Here is an 18,421-nt window from a genome sequence, read left to right on the forward strand (position 1 = left end):
TCTTTTGGATAAATACCAAAGGTGGGATTGCTGGATCATATGGTAGTTCTATTTTTTTTTTTAATTTTTTTTTAACGTTTATTTATTTTTGAGACAGAGAGAGACAGAGCATGAACAGGGGAGGGTCAGAGAGAGAGGGAGACACAGAATCGGAAGCAGGCTCCAGGCTCTGAGCCGTCAGCCCAGAGCCCGACGCGGGGCTCGAACTCACGGACCGCGAGATCGTGACCTGAGCTGAAGTCGGATGCTTAACCGACTGAGCCACCCAGGCGCCCGGTAGTTCTATTTTTAATTTTTTTGAAGGACCCCCATACTGTTTTTCCTAGCACCTGCCGCATTTTACATTCCCACCAACAGTGCACAAGGGTTCTCTTTTCTCCACAGACTCCAACATTTGTCTCTTGTCTTTTTGATAACAGCTGTTGAACATACGTGGGGTGATACCTCGTTGTGGTTTGATATCCATTTTCTTAACGATTAGAGATGTTGAACACCTTTTCATGTACTATTTGTATGTCTTCTTTGGAGAAATGCCTGTTCAGGTCCTTTGCCCATTTTTAAATCAGGTTTTTTGTTTGTTTTGCTATTGAGTTGTTAGGAGTTCCTTATATAGTTCGGATGTTACCCCTTACCAGATACATGGTTTGCAAATATTTTCTCCCATTCTGTAGATTGTCTCTTTGTTTTGTTACTTGTTTCTTTTTAAACAATTTTTTTCTTTTTTTTTTTTTTAATTTATTTTGAGAGAGAGAGAGAGTGCGCATGTGTGTGCATGTTGGGGAAGGGCAGAGAAAGACGGAGAGAGAATCCCAACCAGGCTCTGTGCTGTCAGTGCAGAGCCTGATGTGGGGCTCAATCTCACCAGCTGTGAGATCATGACCTGAGCCGAAACCAAGAGTCTGACACTTAACTGACTGAGCTACCCAGGCTCCCCTTTTAAAAAAATTTTTTTTGAAGTTAAGCTTTATGCCTGGCGTGGGTCTTGAACTCATGCTCTCTACTGACTGAGCCAGCCAGGTGCCCTCAGTTTACTGTTTCTTTTGCCCTGCAGAAGGTTTTCAGTTTGATGGCGTCCCACTTGTCCAGTTTTGCTCTTGTCGTCTGTACTTTTGGCATCATACCCGAGAAATCACTGTCAACACCAATGCTATGAAGCTGTTCTCTTATGTGTTCTTCTAGGAGTTTTATAGTTTCAGGTGCTACATTTAAGTCTTCAGTCCATGTTGAGTTGGTTATTGTGTGTGGTAACATCAGGGCCCATTTACACTCTTTTGCGTGGGTATCTGGCTTTCCCACTCCCATTTGTTATTTGGTTTTAAGGGCCTTCCTTGGCAGAATCACAAATGTTCAGTCCTTTGCAGGTTCCCCAATGTTTCTTTAGAAATGTTATTGGTCTGTGAAATCTTGTGAACCAGAGTCTCATAATTTTGTTGTAGTGTCCAATTATATTTTAAAAGTTTGAATGTGTGGTCTGGTATGCACATAGCTCTTATGAGATGAATGGGTCAGTGAGGAATGTTCCAGAAAAAATCTGAGCTGTAGGACTTATGTCCTTAGAGGCCACATCCCAGTCTGACTGACAGTTAGTTCCTTTTCCCCAGAATGTGAGCACTTTGGAGTCGGGACTTCACAGAGTAGGGGCTCAGTTAACATCTGTTCTCTTCCATGCAGCCAGGGATGCTGAGATCAGAGAGGTGAAACCCTTTGCCCCCATCACAGAGCGGGTCAGCCAGAGGTGGCTCAGCCTGGGCTGTCCCAGTTCTCAGGCCAGTACTGTTTTGACTGCACTCGAATCGGCCTGTAGCTCTGTCTGCATTGAATAAAATTTTCTTCCCCTGTGGCCCAGAGTGGTTGAGAAAGAGGTTTTTCTTTCTCAATGGGAAAGCCTTGACTTTGTAGAGATGAGGCTTTTACCATCTTGGTGCCAAGCTGCCAGCACGACATCTGGCACATGTGGAGAACAGGGTAAATGTCCGAATGAAGGGATAGCCAGCAACTTCAATTGTGAGGCAGCCATTAGAGCCAGAAATGAGAACATTTAGATTCTGCCTCCTGCTCTGCCTTAGGTTTGCTGTGTGACATTAAACAGGTCCCTTCCTGTCCCTGTGTCTTAGTTGTCTGGTCTGTTAACACCGACAACAAGCATAGTAACAGGCTAACGTGTAATGAGTGCCTCCTATGTGTCAGGCACTGCCCTAAGCACTTATATAGGGTATAAACTCCTCCTGGCCACCCCCCAGAGATCAAGATCATTCACACATCCACTATATGATGAGGAAACAGAAGCCCAGAGGGGTCAAGTATCTTTCCAAGGTCACACAGCTAATTAGAGGGCAGCAGGGGTTCAAACCCAAGCAGGTCAGTCCCAGAGACCACTTAATTATTATACGATACGAGCACCTAGAAGATTTATCTTTTCTTGAGTGATTCTTTGGGATACAGAAAGTGGCAGCTGTTTCAGTTCTGGGCCCTTGGCAACATGTTTTTGGTTGAGTTCCTTTAGGCTTTGTTAAATAGCTACCATGCAGATCTCTTCCTGGAAGGGAGGCAACTGTTGAGACAGGGTTACTTGGGAAGAATTTTGGCAGAAAGGGAGGAAAAAGGCAGATGGCAAGGCTTCTCCCCTGTCTCGCTGCCTCTCCATGGCCTCTCCTGTGTTCCCTGAAGCTCACCGTGGCTGCCTTCACCAAGGTACAGGCCACCTTTGGCCCTGACCTGGGCATGTCTCTGGACAGCTAATTCCGCTCTGCAGCATTGCAAGTGGCCAGAGTCAGCCTCTAAAAGACAACAATGGATCACATCACACCCCTGCTTAAAGCCTTCCCGTGGCTTCTCAGAGCTCTTGGAATGAAACCGAGCATGACCCCTGCCCGCCTCTCTGACTTCATCTCACACCTCCCCTTTGCTCAGCACCCTGTAGCCCTGCTGTGCTGTGCCAGCCAGTGGCCACTAGCCATATGGGGCTGCTGAGCATTTGAAATGTGGCCAGTCCAAATTGAGATGTGCTTGTCCATATAAAATACACACTGGCTCTCTAAGCTATAGTCCAAAAGAGGGCGTAAAATACCTTATTAGTAATTTTATATTGACTATATGTCTATTTTTTAAATTTTTTTAAAAAAATTTATTTATTTTTGAGAGAGAGAGAGAGAGAGAGAGAGGGAGGGGCAGAGAGAGGGAGACAGAGAATCCCAAGCAGGCCCCATGCTGTCAGTGCAGAGCACAACACGGGGCTTGAACTCACGAATGAACTGTGAGATCATGACCTGAGCTGAAACCAAGAATCAGACGCTTAGACTGAGTCACCCAGGTGCCCTGATATTTATTATATGTTGAAATGATATTTTTTATATATTGGGTTAAACAAAATACATTATTAAAATTAATTTCAATTCTTTTTACCTTTAACAAAAATTTTTTAATGCTTATTCATTTTTGAGAGACAGAGCATGAGCAGGAGAGGGGCAGAGAGAGAGGGAGACACAGAATGCAAAGCAGGCTCCAGGCTCCGAGCTGTCAGCACAGAACCCAACACAGGGCTCAAATTCATGAACTGTGAGATCATGACCTGAGCCAAAGTCAGACGCTTCACTGACTGAGCCACCCAGGCGCCCCTACCTTTTTTTCTTTTTTAAAGAGAGAATGAGCACGTGAGCAGGGGAGCGGGGAAGAGGGACAGAGAGAGAGAATCTTAAGCAGGTTCCACACTCAGCGCAGAGCCTGATGTGGGGCTTGATCCCATGACCCTAGGATCATGACCTGAGCTGAAATTAGGAGTGGGACGCTCAACTGACTAAGACTCTCTTTTTTTTATTGTGGCTACTAGAAATTGTCAATTCCAAGCATGGCTTGTGTTCTGGTCCCATCGGACCGTGCTGTTGCAGCCACACGCTGGCCTTTGTCAGTTCCTGGTCTGCCCGAGGTCTTCCCTCAGGCAGGCAGGGCCTATGTCTGTCTGCTACTTTCAGTGCCCTCTGCAGTTGCAATCTTTCTCCTTTTTTTAAAAATAAATCTTGATTTTCTTATTTTATTTTATTTTTGAAATGCTCATCTATTTATTTTATTGAGTTTTTTACCTTAAGTGTATTTATTTTGAGAGAGACAGAGAGAGTGTGAGTGGGGGAGCAGCAGAGAGAGAGGGAGACAGAATCTCAAGCAGGCTCTGTGCTGTCAGCACAGAGCCCAATGTGGGGCTTGAACCCACAAAACTGTGGGATCGTGACCTGAGCCGAAACTAAGAATCGGATGCTTAAACAACAGAGCTACCCAGGCGCCCCTAAGTTATTTTTTTTAATGTTTATTTATTTATTTTGAGAGAGAGAGAGAGAGCAGGGGAGGGGCAGAGAATGAGGAGAGAGAGAGAGAGAGAGTGAGAGAGAGAGAGAGAATCCCAGATAAATTCTGCACTGTCAGCACAGCGGATGTCGGGTTCGATCTCACAAACTGCAAGATCATGACCTGACCCGAGACCAAGAGTCGGATGCTTCCCCAACTAAGCCACCCAGGCGCCCTTGCAATCTTTCTCCTGTTTGCTGTCTTGCTGCCCCAGGCAGAGTCGGGGTCCCCCACTGCAGGTGCTCTGCCCTTGGTCCACTACCTGACTCTGGACCACAACCAGGAAGAGCCTGGGGTCAGTCACATACCTGGCGGAAGGAAGGATGGGAACTGACCCGGGCTCTCCAGCCAAAGGGCTCCGCGTGCTGCTGGCCAGGGTTTAGCTGAAGTAGGTGACCAGGATCCTCAGCGGCTCTGAGCAGAACACACACACGGACTTTAAGAGAGGGCCTTTGGGCTTTGTGTGGGGTTTGGGGCACCTGCCGTGTCAGTAGGATGACGGTGCGAAGCCTCCCCAGTCTTCATCACAAGAACCTGTTTGGCAGCCTGGGTCAGCGGTCATGTGTGCCAGGTCATTGGGAATCACCAGTGCGGCCGAGGTGGATTTGGGCTTTGCTGGGACACCCCAGGGTCCCTCTCAGCCTTGCTGCTTACTACACGGTGACCTTTGGAGGTCACCCAGCTCCCATTTAAGTGAGGATTGGCTCCCTGCCTAGAGCCAGTGAGGACCAGAGGGAGGGCTGTGTGTCACCAGCGGGGTATGGCGTGGGGACACATAGGTGTTCAGGCCATCAGAACATCCTTGTGACCAGCTCGCCCTTCCTGCCCTCAGCTACCTTCACAGGATGCCGGCCACAGTGGGCATGGAAATAAGGCATGGCCTCAGCTCCTGAGCAAGGGCCCCCTGCTACGGGAGGACCACCGGGTTGTCCCCTCATGCCGTTTTCACCCTGAGGACACTGACTTTGGCAGCATCTGGAGGAGGGAGAGATGCCACCATTTCTGTGAAAAGGGCCTGTGGGTTTTAATTGACCGCAAGCTCGGAGTGAGCCAACGGGTGACCTGATTGCTAAAATAGCCCAGGAGGAGGGCGGAAGCTTCCAGAACAGGGAGGGGGTGGCTAAGATCTCAGCTGGAAGGAAGTGAGGGCACCATTCTTGGAACCTGCCCAAGTCTGCAGCTCCAGAGAGCAGGGAGGCCCTTCTCTGTAAACTCTGCCTTATCCAGCCCCCCTGGGTGAGATCGGGGTGGGACAGGAGGCAGCACTGCCAGAGGCAAAGCTGAGTCGCTCCTGGAGCACAGTAACCTGGGAGGGCGAACGCAGGCCAGCACCCCTGGGCCTTCACCACTCAGTTTAGTTACAAGGGCCCAGGGAGACGAGGTGGGTCAGGCACTCCAGTCCCATGTGGGGAAGCCGAGAGCCTGCCTGAGCCCACAGTGAGAGGGTGACAAAGGCCAGCTGTCCTCCAGCCTTCCTGCTGTACTCAGCAGCTCTGAAAGAAATGCAAGGAACAAAGAAGATGACTTCTCTCATACAGCAGATAATGAATGTTCTGATTCGCAGCCCCTGAGAGCATCAAATCCCAATGTCCCCGGCCAGGAAATTTACAGCCTGCCATTGACCCTTCTGGAGGGCCCAGACAGGGCAGTGTCCCCTTGCTGGTTCCTTCATGGGCAGAGATGGCTGGTGAATCCCACGACCTCTGTGCCGGCTGCCCTCGGCCTCCAGTGGCCCGGCCAGGGTCCCTCAGCTCTGGCCGGTGCTGGGCTGGTCAGTGAGGACAGACCCAGAGGCCACCCAGCTGTGTGCGGGGGCGGGTGGAGGTGGAGGGGACAGGCCTGGGCAAGGGCAACCCCTTCTCTGCCTTTCTGCTTTATGTCTAATTATAAAAGCAATTCATACTCATTGTAAAATTGGGGAACTACATTAAGGTGCAAAGGAGAAAATGAAAGTCATCTGTCATCTCGCTGCCCAGAGATAACTGTCATAACTACTTTGTTATATTTCTCTCCAGTCCTGTTTTTCTATTTGGATCATACATATGCATATAAGTGCATTTTTTAATTATAATAATATTCTGTAGCTGGCTTTACCCCCTGCCTTACGTTATATGGTGAAATGTTTTCTCACAGTTAAAATTTTCTTTAAAGTTATTTAATGGCTATATGGTATTGTGTTAATAATTTAACCATTCTCCTATTTTTTTTTTCATTCTCCTATTTTGACTCTCTCTCTCTCTTTTTAAACCAAGGAGACTTGGCAGTTTTTAAAATTCTGCCCAAAGGGCTCTTGGTTGGCTCAGTCGGTTAAGAGTCTGACTTTAGTTCAGGTCATGATCTCACGGTTCATAAGTTCGAACCCCACATCAGACTCTCTGCTGTAAGCTCAGAGCTTGTTTCAGATTTTCTGTCCCCCTCTCTACGCCCCTACCCCATTCACATTCTCTTTCTCTAAAGTGAGTAAACATTAAGAAATACTTTTTTCAAAAAAATAAAATTCCACCTAAAAATTTAGATCCAGCTTTTTAGCTGCTGAGATGGAACAGTTCTGGGTTGCTCTCTGCCATTCACACTGAGAGGGGCCTCTCAGGTTGAACAGCTCAGGTGACAGCAGAGGTAGAGTATTTAGAAACACAAAAACAAAAACAAAAAATAAAAACCACCACCATCGGGATGTTTGGGAAAGGAGTTTCCTGGGACCCCTGGGTGGCTCCGTCGGTGAAGCGTCCTACTTCAGCTCAGGTCATGATCTCACGGCTCGTGAGTTCAAGCCCCACGTCAGGCTCTGTGCTGACAGCTCGGAGCCTGGAGCCTGCTTTCGACTCTATGTCTCCATCTCTCTCTCAAAAATAAATAAACATTAACAAAAATTTTTTTCAATTAAAAAAGGAAAGGAGTTTCCCTCTGTGCCTGCAGCTCATGCAGTGCCCCTGCTGAAGAACGATGGGCATAGCCAGCATGGGTGTAGATGTGCCCATCCTTGCAGGTGGCTTCTTGGCATGTGAGCTGGTGGAGAGGGCTGGTAGTCCTTGGTTCACGTTTTGCCTGTGCCACAGGCTGGTGTGATCTTGGGCCAGTCCTTCCCCTGCCCCGTTTCTCCGTTTCCTAGGCTGTGAAAGGGACCTGATGTCAGAGTGGCTGAACCGAATGCCATAACGCTGCCTCTGAGCCAGGATGCTGTCAGTGGGGAGCAAAGGGACACACGCTTGTTCCTAAGGCATTAATTGGGTTTCCCTGCCCTTTCTGGATCCCTGCTCAGCATCCCAGAACCAGGCCCACGTATGATTCATGGAGAACCCAACCCCTAGAGAAATTTCCCATTGTGTTCAGGGCTCAGGGGTCACGCAAGCAGGGTTTCTGGAGGTTTGGAACTGGATACCACTAGAATATATGCTCCAGGAGGGCAAGAGCCTTGTGCTTCTCGTTTACTTGGTGCCCCCGGTTCCCAGCACGGGGCCTGGCCTACAGTAAGCCTTCAGTAAATACTAGCAGACCCAAGCAAGTGGTGGCCTCTTCCTGCCTCAGTTTCCCTTTCTGTTCTGCTAGGCCATGAGCTCTGCAAGAGCACAGATGAGCCCAGTTTACCTGAGTCCTCAATGCCCAGCAAAGACACTGACATGTGGAGAGGGTCCATGAATGCATAAACAGAGAACAAATGGATTGATGAATAAATCATGTCCCAAGAGAGTCAGAGCTCATGACGCAGGCCCTTCCTTCTCCCACCTCCCCTCCATAGTGGGTCCCTGGCCTCCCTCTGAAGGGTCCTGGATGATCCATCCCTCTGTCCCTCTTTGGTTGAAGTTGGCCGCCAGGAACTCTGAGACTTCCTGGCTGTGTGACTTTGGACAAGTCACTCTACCTCTCTGAGCCCCCATCACCTCTTCTGCAAAATGAGGCAGATATGATGTACTGAAAGGGCTTTATGAGGCTTGGTGCCCGATTGCATATAGCTGGTGCCTGGAAGGTGGTAGGTACCCAAAGAAGCAGCCCCTCTTGTTGCCAGTGGCCTGGCCCTCTGTCCACGATGAGCTCTCTGACTCGAGTTGGCTGAACAATTGACTCTGGGAGGGACATGAGATAATCTTGAGCTGGGGCTACCTGAGAGGCAGCAGAGGGTTACAGATCCCCTGAGACCCCTGCAGCTGTCCTTGGCAATTCGCCTTGGCCCTGCCATTCAGTGCCCTTTCCCCTGCCAGGAAGGCTCACGCTACAGCGGGGGTGGGGGGTGCTGGGGGGGGGCGGGCCTCGGCTGGGAGGCAGGCCGCTCCGCTGGAGAACTGTTCTCCTGATGCCCCTGTGATGGGAGAAGGGAGCTGGCTGCACTGCCAGGAGCTTCCACACCAGGCTGCCCTGGACCGTGCCGTAGGGGCCCCCATGCCTTCACTGCCTGTCACTCATGGCTCTGGGCCTCCCATCTCCAGGCTTCAATCAGATGGAAGATTTGCAGTTTTGATGAGAGTAGCAAATGAAACAATGCACTTTCGCCTCTACCCCCGCACGCTCCTGAGGTTGTGCTACAGTAACTAGTAACTTTACTAGGAGCCAGCCCACGGAGGTGGGGAGCGTGCCGGGGCCTCTCGCAGCTACCGTAGGCCGCCTGGCGGAGCTTCTGAGAGTCTCTGCCTCTGCGCCTGGCCCTGCCACATAGTCGCCGTGGGACATGGACAGGTGACTTCCCTCTCTCAGCCTCCGTGTCCTCATCTGCAAAACCAGGGCGGCCACCTTCCTGGATTTCCGGGAGAAGCCTCTGACGCTGTGCCTGCGAAGGGTCTGGCTAAGTCCAGCCTCAGTGAGAGTGACTTCCCCAGGCACCCAGGCTTCCCAGACCTCAGTTTGCCCAGGTGTACTATGGAGATGATGATCCCACCCATGGCTTCAGGTCATCGGGAAGGTTCCATAAAACCAACCATGTAACCCACCTAGCACAAATATATATTGCTCATTTAGCTCGTTATTACGGGATTTTGTGCCGCTAGTGGGCAAAGCCAGCCAGGATGAGACCCTGCCGCCGCCCGCCCTGCCCCCTGCCCAGGGCTTCTTCCTCTGGCCCACAATAGGAGGCTTGTACAGGTGGGACCAGAGTGACCTCCCTCCGGTTTGCCAGGTCAGAGCCACACTCCCAGTGTCTGGAGCGCAGCGGGGGGATGGCCACGCAGCACCTGCTGCCAGCTACCTGACTGGCTGAGTCTCCAGGAAGCCGCGGTGGAGGCTGGGCCTTGGGGTTTCGGCTAAGCCCTGGGGTGCTGAGCAGACAATGAACTTTGGTCTTCTCCTGAAGTGCCCCTGTGCAGTCTCCCAGTGCCCCAGCGTCTACTTTTCTGGCCACACAATGTCAGAGCGCCGAAGGAATGCCCCAGCCACAGTAAATAGCTTTATTGGTTTTTTTCGGGCTGTAAAAGTAATTCTTGTTCATTGCAGAAAAAAAAAAATCAGAAAAGCGTAAATTAAGAGCACCCCAAATCCCAAACTTCTGGCTGCTTTTGTGCATATGCACATAAAGATATAGATTGTTTTTACTAAGATCGACTCTTATGATACACGCTTTAAAAATTGAAATGAGAATACTTGATTTTTTTTAATGTTTATTTATTTTTGAGAGAGAGACAGAGCATGAGCAAGGGAAGGGCAGAGAGAGAGGGAGACACAGAATCCAAAGCAGGCTCCAGGCTCCGAGCTGTCAGCACAGAGCCCAACACGGAGCTCGAACCCATGAGCCATGAGATCATGACCTGAGCCAAAGTCAGACACTTAACCAACTGAGCCACCCAGGGCACTCAGGTGCCCTGAGAATACTTGATTTTTAACTTTTTTGTTACAAAATATGACACAGAATGACCATGCAAAATAATTGTTCAGTTGACATATTATTATAAGGCAAACTTCTGGAACCACTGCCCAGGTGAAGAACTCTGCCAGCCACCCTAGAAGCCTTCAGTGTGCCCCCTCACCCTACCCCACCACAAAGAGTTACTGTTAGCCTGACTTTTTCTTTTTTCTTTTCTTTCTTTTCTTTTCTTTTCTTTTCTTTTCTTTTCTTTCCTTTCCTTTCCTTTCCTTTTCTTTTTTTTTTTTTAAATAATCTCTCCTCCCAGCATGGGGCTTGAACTCATGACCCTGAGATCAGGAGTCACATGCTCTACTGACTGAGCCAGACAGGTGCCTTTTTTTTTCTTTCTTTTTTTAAAGTAAGCTTTATGCCCAACATGGGCCTTGAACTCATGACCCAGAGATCAAGAATCATGGTCCACCGACTGAGCCAGCCAGGTGCCCCACTGTTATCCTGACTTTTAAGGTCATCACTTTCTTGCTAGTTATCACTCAGTGTGAATCCCTAGATACTATAATTTTGCCTTTAAAAAAAAATCTCTTTTAAGTCCCTTTTAATCTATAGATGTATTCTTTTAACTTTTTTTTTTTTTTTTACAAAACATGACAGTATATCTTAGACCTTGTCCATGTTAGTAAATGTGACTCTCATTTTTATTTTTATTTTTTTCAATGATTCCATTGTTCCATCCCAGAGTTGAACATAACTGACCGGTCCCCCCCACTGATGGACACTTAGGTTACACTTTTGCTGTTACAAACAATCCTATGCTGGAAATCTTTATACCTATCTTTTTATGCACTTGAGTAATTCTTAGAAGAAATTTCTGGAAGTAGAGTCATGGGTCCAAAGAATAGGTTTGTTTGTTTTTTTTTTTTTAACAGTATGATTCACTTGCCATCCCATTCGCCCATCTGAAGCACACAACTCAATAGTTTTTCAATGGTATGTTCAGAGTTGTGCAATCATCACCACCATCAATTTCAGAAGATTTTCATCATCCCAGAAAGAACTCCACACCCATTTCTTCCCAGTCCCTTCCCCCTACCTCTAGGCAATCACTGCTGTACAAGAGTCTGCAAGGTTCACCCATTGTGGACACTTCATGTAAATGAAACCATACAATGTGCGATCTTTTGTGACTGACTTCTTTCACTTAGCATATATTTCAGGGTTTACCCATGTCACAGCATGTATCAGTACTCCTTTCCTTTTTCTTGCTGAATAATATTTCTGTGTGTAGCTAGACCACAGTTTATCTATTCATTCATCAGTTGATGGGCATTTGGGTTGTTTCTACTTTCTTAGCTATCATGAATAATACATCTGTGAACATTCGTGTAAGATTTGGGATGAACATATGTTTTCCCTTCTCTCAGATCTGTACCTCCCAGGTATAGAACTGCTGGGTCACGTGGTCATGCTACTTAAGCTTTTGAGGAACTCCCAGACTGTTTTTCTTTTTTTCTTAATTTTTTTTAACGTTTATTTATTTTTGAGACAGAGAGAGACAGAGCATGAACGGGGAGGGGCAGAGAGAGAGGAAGACACAGAATCCGAAGCAGGCTCCAGGCTCTGAGCTGTCAGCCCAGAGCCTGACGCGGGGCTCGAACTCACGGACCGCGAGATCATGACCTGAGCTGAAGTCCGACGCTTAACCGACCAAGCCACCCAGGCGCCCCTCCCAGACTGTTTTTCAAGATGGCTGCACTGTTTGCATTCCCACCAGTAGTGCGTGAGGGTTCTGATTTCTCCACATCCTTGCCAACACTTTTCACTGTTTTGTTTTTTTTTTTTTTGATTACAGCAAACTTACTGTGTGTGAAGTAGCATCTCATGGTTTTGATTTGCATTTCCCAAATGGCTAGTGATTTTCAGCATCTTTTCATGAGCTTATGGACCATTTGTATATCTTCTTTGGATCAATGTTTATGCAGATCATTTGCCCATTTTTAAATTGGGTTATTTGTCTTTTAGTACTGAGTTGTAAGAGTCCTTTATGTATTCTGGTTACAATTCCTTATCCAGATATATGGTTTGCAGATATTTTCTCCCATTCTATGTCTTTTCACTTTTTTTTCCCTTTTTTTTTTAATATTTTATTTTAAGTAATCTCTACACCCAACGTGCCTCGAGCTCACAACCCCAAGATCAATACTTGCACGTTCTACCAACTGAGCCAGCCAGGCGCCCTGTCTTTTCATTTTCTTGACGATGTCCTTTGCAGCACAGAAGTTTGTTATTTTGATGATGTCCAATTTACCTGTTTTCTTTTTGTTGTTGTTGCTATGCTTTTGCGTCATATTATCGACTAATCCTAGGTAATGAAGATTCAGGCCTGTGCTTTCTTCTAAGAGTCTTATAGTTTTAACTCTTATATTTGGGTGTAAGATCCATTTTGAGTTAATTTCTGTGTAGGGTGTGAGGAAGGTGCCCAGCCTCCTTTTTTTGCAATGTGGATGTCTAGTTGCCCCAGGCACCATTTGCTGAAAAGACTGTCCTTTCCCCACTGAACTTTCTGGGCACTCTTTTTTTTTTTTTTTTTTTTTTATTAAGTTTACGTGTTTATCTTGAGGCAGGGGGTGGGGGACAGAGAAAGAGAGGGACAGAAAGAATCTCAAGAGGGCTCCACACTCAGCATGGAGCCTGATGCGGGGCTCAATCCCATGATCCCATGACCGATAGATCATGACCTGAGCCAAAATCAAGAGTCAGACGCTTAACTGACTGAGCCACCCAGGCGCCCCTGTGTGGGCACTCTTGTTGAAGATTAATTGTCTGTAAATGTGAGGGTTTATTTTTGGACTCTCATTCCGTTCTGTTAATCTATATGTCTATTCTTATGTCAATACCACACTGTTTTAACTACTGTAACTTTGTAGAAAACTTCCTATGGTTTCTCCAACAATGTTCTTCTTTTTTCAATATTGTTTTGGCTATTTGGGGTCACTTGAATTTCTCTAAGAAATTTAAGATCAGCTTGATAATTTCTGCAAAGAAGCAGGTTGGAATTTTGTTGGAGATGGTATTGAATCTGAAGATCAATTTTGGGAGTCTTGCCATCTTAACAATATTGGGTCTTCAGATCCATGAACATGGGATGTTTTTCCATATATTTAGGTCTACGTTAATTTCTTTCAACAGTATTTTGTAATTTTTAGAGTATAAGTTTTATACTTGTTTTGTTAAATTATTTGTAAGCATTTTATTCTTTTATGCTAATATAAATAGAATTAATTTCTTAATTACATTTTGAAGTGTTCATTGCAAGTGCACAGAGATACAGTTGCCTTTTTTTGTATATTCATCTTGAATCCTGCAACCTTGCTGAACTCATTTTTTAGTTCTAAATTTTTGTGTGTGGATTCTATTTAGGATTTTCTATTTACAAGATCATGTCACCTGAAAATAGAGATAGTTTTACTTCTTCCCTTGCAATCTGGATGCCTTTCCCCACCTTGTTTAAGTATACTGGCTGGAACTTCCAGTAAAATGTTGACTAGAAAGGCAGGAGTGTACATCATTGTCTTGTTTCTGGTCTCAGGGGGAAATCACCCAGTCTTTCACCATTAAGTGTGATACCCAATACTCTCTGTAGGAAGGCTCATTTTAGGCTTTCCTGAAAGGCTGGTTGGTTAGAGCCTCACCATTAGCAGCATATGAGAGGGACCCCAGTCCCTAATCTCCTTGTCAGTAGCTCCAGGTTTTAGGAGGAGCTAAAGGAGGCTCCTTCTGAGCCTTGGCCTGAGGAGCCCAAGGCCAGAGAGCAGAAGTGTTGCATACATCATCACACAGTTGCTCAGCTACCTGCCATTCCAATTGTCTTTGGTCACTGGGGAGTGAGCCTCTGGGACACTCAGTCTTCCCTCCCCTGGTGGAGATGCCTCGCGACCCACCAAGAGCAGCCACTGGTGCAGAAGGAGACCTGGCTTCTGTTCTGGACCTGGCCACGGACTTACTGCATGACCTTGAGCAAGTTACTCCCCCTCCACACCCCTCGCAGCCCCAGGCCTTTGTTTTCCTATCTGTGCAGTGGGAGAGGTGGTTCAACTCTGAAGTCTCCACGTCTGACCTGTCTGACCGTCCACCCTTAAGCCTGGGCTGCTTCTGCCACTGCCCAGAGTGGCCACCAGAGGGCACCCCAGACCAGCATTTGGCCCAGCTAGGGCACAGGGGGCCCTGGGGAGGCTGAGAAGCAGGGTGTGTTTTTAAGGAGCTGCTAGCTTTGCTTGCTCAGGCTTCCGTGTGGCTACACCTGCCAGGCCCTGTGCCTCATTCCTCTGGATGAGCCCTGGTCTCCGAGGAGGGAGGATGGAGACATCACCCCCAAGACCAGTGACCTTGCACTCATCCCTGACTGCCTTGGTTTGGCTGCCTAAGGCCCAGGCATCCGGTGTCGGGGCCAACAGCCTTGAGTGTCTCAGCCGGGAAAGGTTTCTACTGTCTCTGGGCCCCTGTGGGCACCGCATCCTTTGCCTACTGCATTTCGTGGCAGTACAAAGCCTCCCTCCTGGTGAGTTCCCGGCCACCTGGAAGGGAACAATTACAGCCCCTTTAGGACATGGATGGATTCTTGCCGGGGGTCCTGGACAGTGTAGCATCTGAAACCACACCCTCTGGGACTCCCAGATTCCTCAAGAGACCAACTCCCCAAACCTCAGAACTAGGCACCTTAGGCATCAGAGACCACCCGACACTCCCCAGGGCAGAGTATCTGAGCCCCGTGGCGAAGGATTCTCCTGGGAGCACCAGAGGGGTTCCAGCAGCCCTCTCTAGCCTCCCCCCGGTGCTGATTGTACCCTCCAAATAGAAGCAGAACTTTTGCTTTCAAATCGAGCTCCCAGTCAAAGCAGCAGCTCTCAGCCTCTCGCGTGGAAGCACACTGGAGCACGTGCCCAGATGCCCGCCACGTTTGCCTGGAGCCCCCATTGTTGTGTCTTCCCCCCCTTCCACACCGGGTCCTCTTGAGGGCAGAGTGAGTGTCCAGTTCCCCTACGTCCACTTCAGGGTGGCTGGCTCAGGACTTGGCGTCCAGTAGAGAAGCTCAGCAGGTGTCACCATGGGAACGCTGACCCCATCGTCTCCCACTCCGGGGACCAGGGCTGCCTCTGCCCCTTTCTGAGCCGTACGACTTTGGGCAGGTCACTTAGGTTTCTGCGCATCCACTTTGTTTTTTCTTTGTTCCTCTACTTCCCTCAAACGGTCACGGGGGTCAGAGCAGAGATGAGAGCCGTGGTGTGAAGGGTGACCTGCTCTCCCTGTGTCTGACACAGGGACACAGGCCCTTATCACCCCTGCTGCAGCTGTGGTGTCAACCAGGAGGTCACATGGAAGAGAGGTGGACAGCAGGCCACATGACTCCCTGGGATTTTCAAATAATGGCTGGAGTTTTCTGGGCCCCTTCTGTGCACCAGACATTGTGCTGAGTAGCTCACCTGGGTCATCTCTCTCGATCCCTTCAGCGACCCTGTGAGGAGGACGCATTACCGTCCTCAGCTTTGCAGATGAGGAAACCGAAGCATGGAACGATTAGCTACCTCGCCCAAGGTCCCACAGTTGGCAAAAGGTGGGGCTGGGGCTTGGACCTCCGGCCTCTGGAGCCCATGCTCTTAGCCACTGGGCCACTTCCTGCCTTGAGCAGATGTGGGGCTGGGACGGGCAGTTTGGGGTCTTTTTGTCCACGACATAGGAACCTCCAAGGACCACAGATCCTCGGTTCTGATCCTCTTTTCTAGACTTGTGTACCGAGACCAGAAAGGAACCCCTCCTCTCAATCTCTGTCTCTCTCTCTCACACACACACCAGGGCCTATGGGGCAAAGCAGGACCCCAGCGACAGCAGGTGTTGTCACAGCAGGGAAATTGGGTAATCCTCAAAGCCCCTATGAGTCTCAGAATCTGTGATTCGAAAAGTCATCTCGGGGTCTCGTCCACAACAGCCAACCTCCCGTCTTGGTCGAGCTCATTTGCCCAACTCGGGGGTCTTGGGAGAGGGTGAAAGGAAGTACCTCAGAGGCTCAAAACGATGCCCACCCTCCAGCCCAGACACTGGGCACCAGCAGGCTCCTCCTCCCCAACGCCCGGGCCCTTATCAGGAAAGCAATTTGGGTTGGTGGGGAGGGGGAAGTCCGAGGCCCCGGGCTCCGGCAAGGTGGGTAGGAGAGATAGGGAAGTGGGGAGGGGGCCGTGGGGCCCTGCTGGGAGGGCCTGAGGATGGAAGGGATGCCGGGAGCCAGCGCTGTCCTTGCTGGCCTGGCCTCTTGACATGGTCCCAGAGCTGCCTTCCCTCCTTGCCAGGCAAGGCGCCCGCACCTTTAATTAGCGAGCAGCAGCCTCTCCCCGATTCATCTCAGTCACTGTTTAATTAGCCGCGCACAAGGCACCCCTACCCCCCAGCTCTGGGTTGAGCAGCCTGCCTCTCTCACGGAGGCTGCCACCACCTCATGGTGTCCCCTCTCACACACACACACACCCCACCGTATTTATTCTGCTCCCCAGAAGGGGGGATGGGGCGGGCACGCCTGGCTGAAACCTCAAGGAGATTCTGGGCACTGACGCTTGTATTCAAAGCATCCAGCAAACATTATTAGGGCTTCGAGTCTGCGCCAGGCTGGCGCTGGGCGGAACCCAGGCTGGGTGGGGGTGGCCGGCCGCCGTCCTGTCCAACTGTTCCAGAACGGCTTTTCCCTTTGGGAGGTGCCGGGACACCTCTCCAGCTGGTCCCAGGGTGTTGGGAAAAGCTTAATAATCCTCCCTGTTGCTCCCCCCCGCACCCCGCAACCAGAAAGGAACGATCGTTTCTTCCTTTGCCTCCCTGCCCCAGAGCCCAGCAAGCCCCCCGGAGAAGGCTGCATCCACTGGGGGGGAGAGGGCCCTTCCTCCAGCCGGGCCTCCGCAGTGCTCAGATCCCAGAGGCCCGGGCCGAGGCCATGGGCAAAGGGAGGCGGTGAGGCGTCTCAGTCGCGCTCTGGGGCCTTGGGGGCACAGGAGAGAGCCCACAGCCTGTGGCCGAACCGGCTGCCCTCTGTTGCCCTGAAGCAGGGTGGAGCTGGTGGCCCCGGCAGCCGCGCTCACACCCTTCCGGGCAGAGCCGGGGTGCCACCGCCTCAGGGCAGCCAGCTGGAGCCTGGAGGCTCAGGTTCCAGCAGCCCTGCGCCCCAGTCCCTCCTGTGGCTCCAGGCAAATCAGCCGCCCTGGGGCCTCAGTCCTGCCCACAGAAGGGTGCCGGCCCCCCTGCTCTGATATGGACTAGGGACACGGAAGGACTAACGCTTTATCTGGTACTGACCGTCTGTGTGGCTGCGGCCAGCCACCAAACTGTGCCGTGCCTCAGTTTCCCTATAATGTCTACCTCGTGGGCTGTCCTGAGGATTAAATGATTCACGATGTTTAACACACTCAGAACGGTGCCTGGCAGAGGGAGGAATCATTGGCTGTTTCTGCCATGATTTCCCCTGCTTTTACCGATCGATATTTATTGCCAGGTATGAGGGACTTGGTGGTGAGTAATATGGCAATCTCCCTGCCTTTCAGAGTTTTCCTTCCGGTGGGGGAGGCGGATGAAAACAAGTAAATAAAGGAAAAGTGCAATTTCATCTGAACAAAGTCTGCGGTTTAGTTAATAGTAATGTGCCGGCGTTAACATCTTGGTTTTAACAGATGTACCATGGTCAGGTTAAGGGATGCGGTGACGTGGAGAAAAGTGGATGAAATGTATACAGCGACCCTCTGTACTGTCTTTGCAGCTTTTCTGTGAACCTAAAATTATCCCTCCCCCAAAAAAGTTTATTTAAAAAATACAATTTCGGGTAAGGGTAAGTGCCATGAAGAAAATAAACAAGGCTAAGATAGAAGAGGGTGTGGGGGCGGTTGTAGACAGGGTGGGGTCTAGGAGGGTCTTTGTGAAGAAGTGACACTTGGGAGAAACTGAGTGATGGGAAGGAGCCAACCTTGGGAGATGAGGGAAGGGCCTGCCCCAAGCGGACTGACCGGCAAGTGCAAAGGCCCGGAGGCAACCACTGCCTTGGGAGGTTTGCAGTCCACCCGCTGGGTGGGAGAGGCTCGATGTGGGGAGACGCGTTCAGAGGAGGAAGTAGCTTCCCTTCAGCATCATTTTGCCCTTTCAGAGGACAGGAAGGAAGGAGACTCAGCAAGAGCCTGTACCTAGCACTCTGGTACCTCTTTTTTTTTTTTTTTTTTAAGTAAGCTCTACGCCCAACACGGGGCTTGAACTCACGGCCCAGAGATCAAGAGTTGCACG

At 49.6% G+C, this 18,421-nt stretch overlaps 1 protein-coding gene across 1 annotated transcript; it reads left to right on the forward strand.

Annotated features, from left to right (window-relative positions):
- Nucleotides 1-7,278: 7,278 nt before the first annotated feature.
- LOC109272219 (uncharacterized) lies at nucleotides 7,279-18,021 on the forward strand. Its single transcript, XM_019458078.2, is given in 7 exon segments — nucleotides 7,279-7,357; nucleotides 9,312-9,405; nucleotides 15,436-15,500; nucleotides 16,057-16,259; nucleotides 16,261-16,307; nucleotides 16,309-16,419; nucleotides 16,421-18,021. Coding segments are annotated over 7 exon segments (708 nt in total). The 3' UTR covers nucleotides 16,530-18,021.
- Nucleotides 18,022-18,421: the final 400 nt, after the last annotated feature.

This window comes from Panthera pardus, unplaced genomic scaffold (assembly GCF_024362965.1).
Source record: "Panthera pardus isolate Hobbes unplaced genomic scaffold, ASM2436296v1 HiC_scaffold_25, whole genome shotgun sequence".
In the NCBI taxonomy this organism is placed as follows: Eukaryota; Metazoa; Chordata; class Mammalia; order Carnivora; family Felidae; genus Panthera; species Panthera pardus.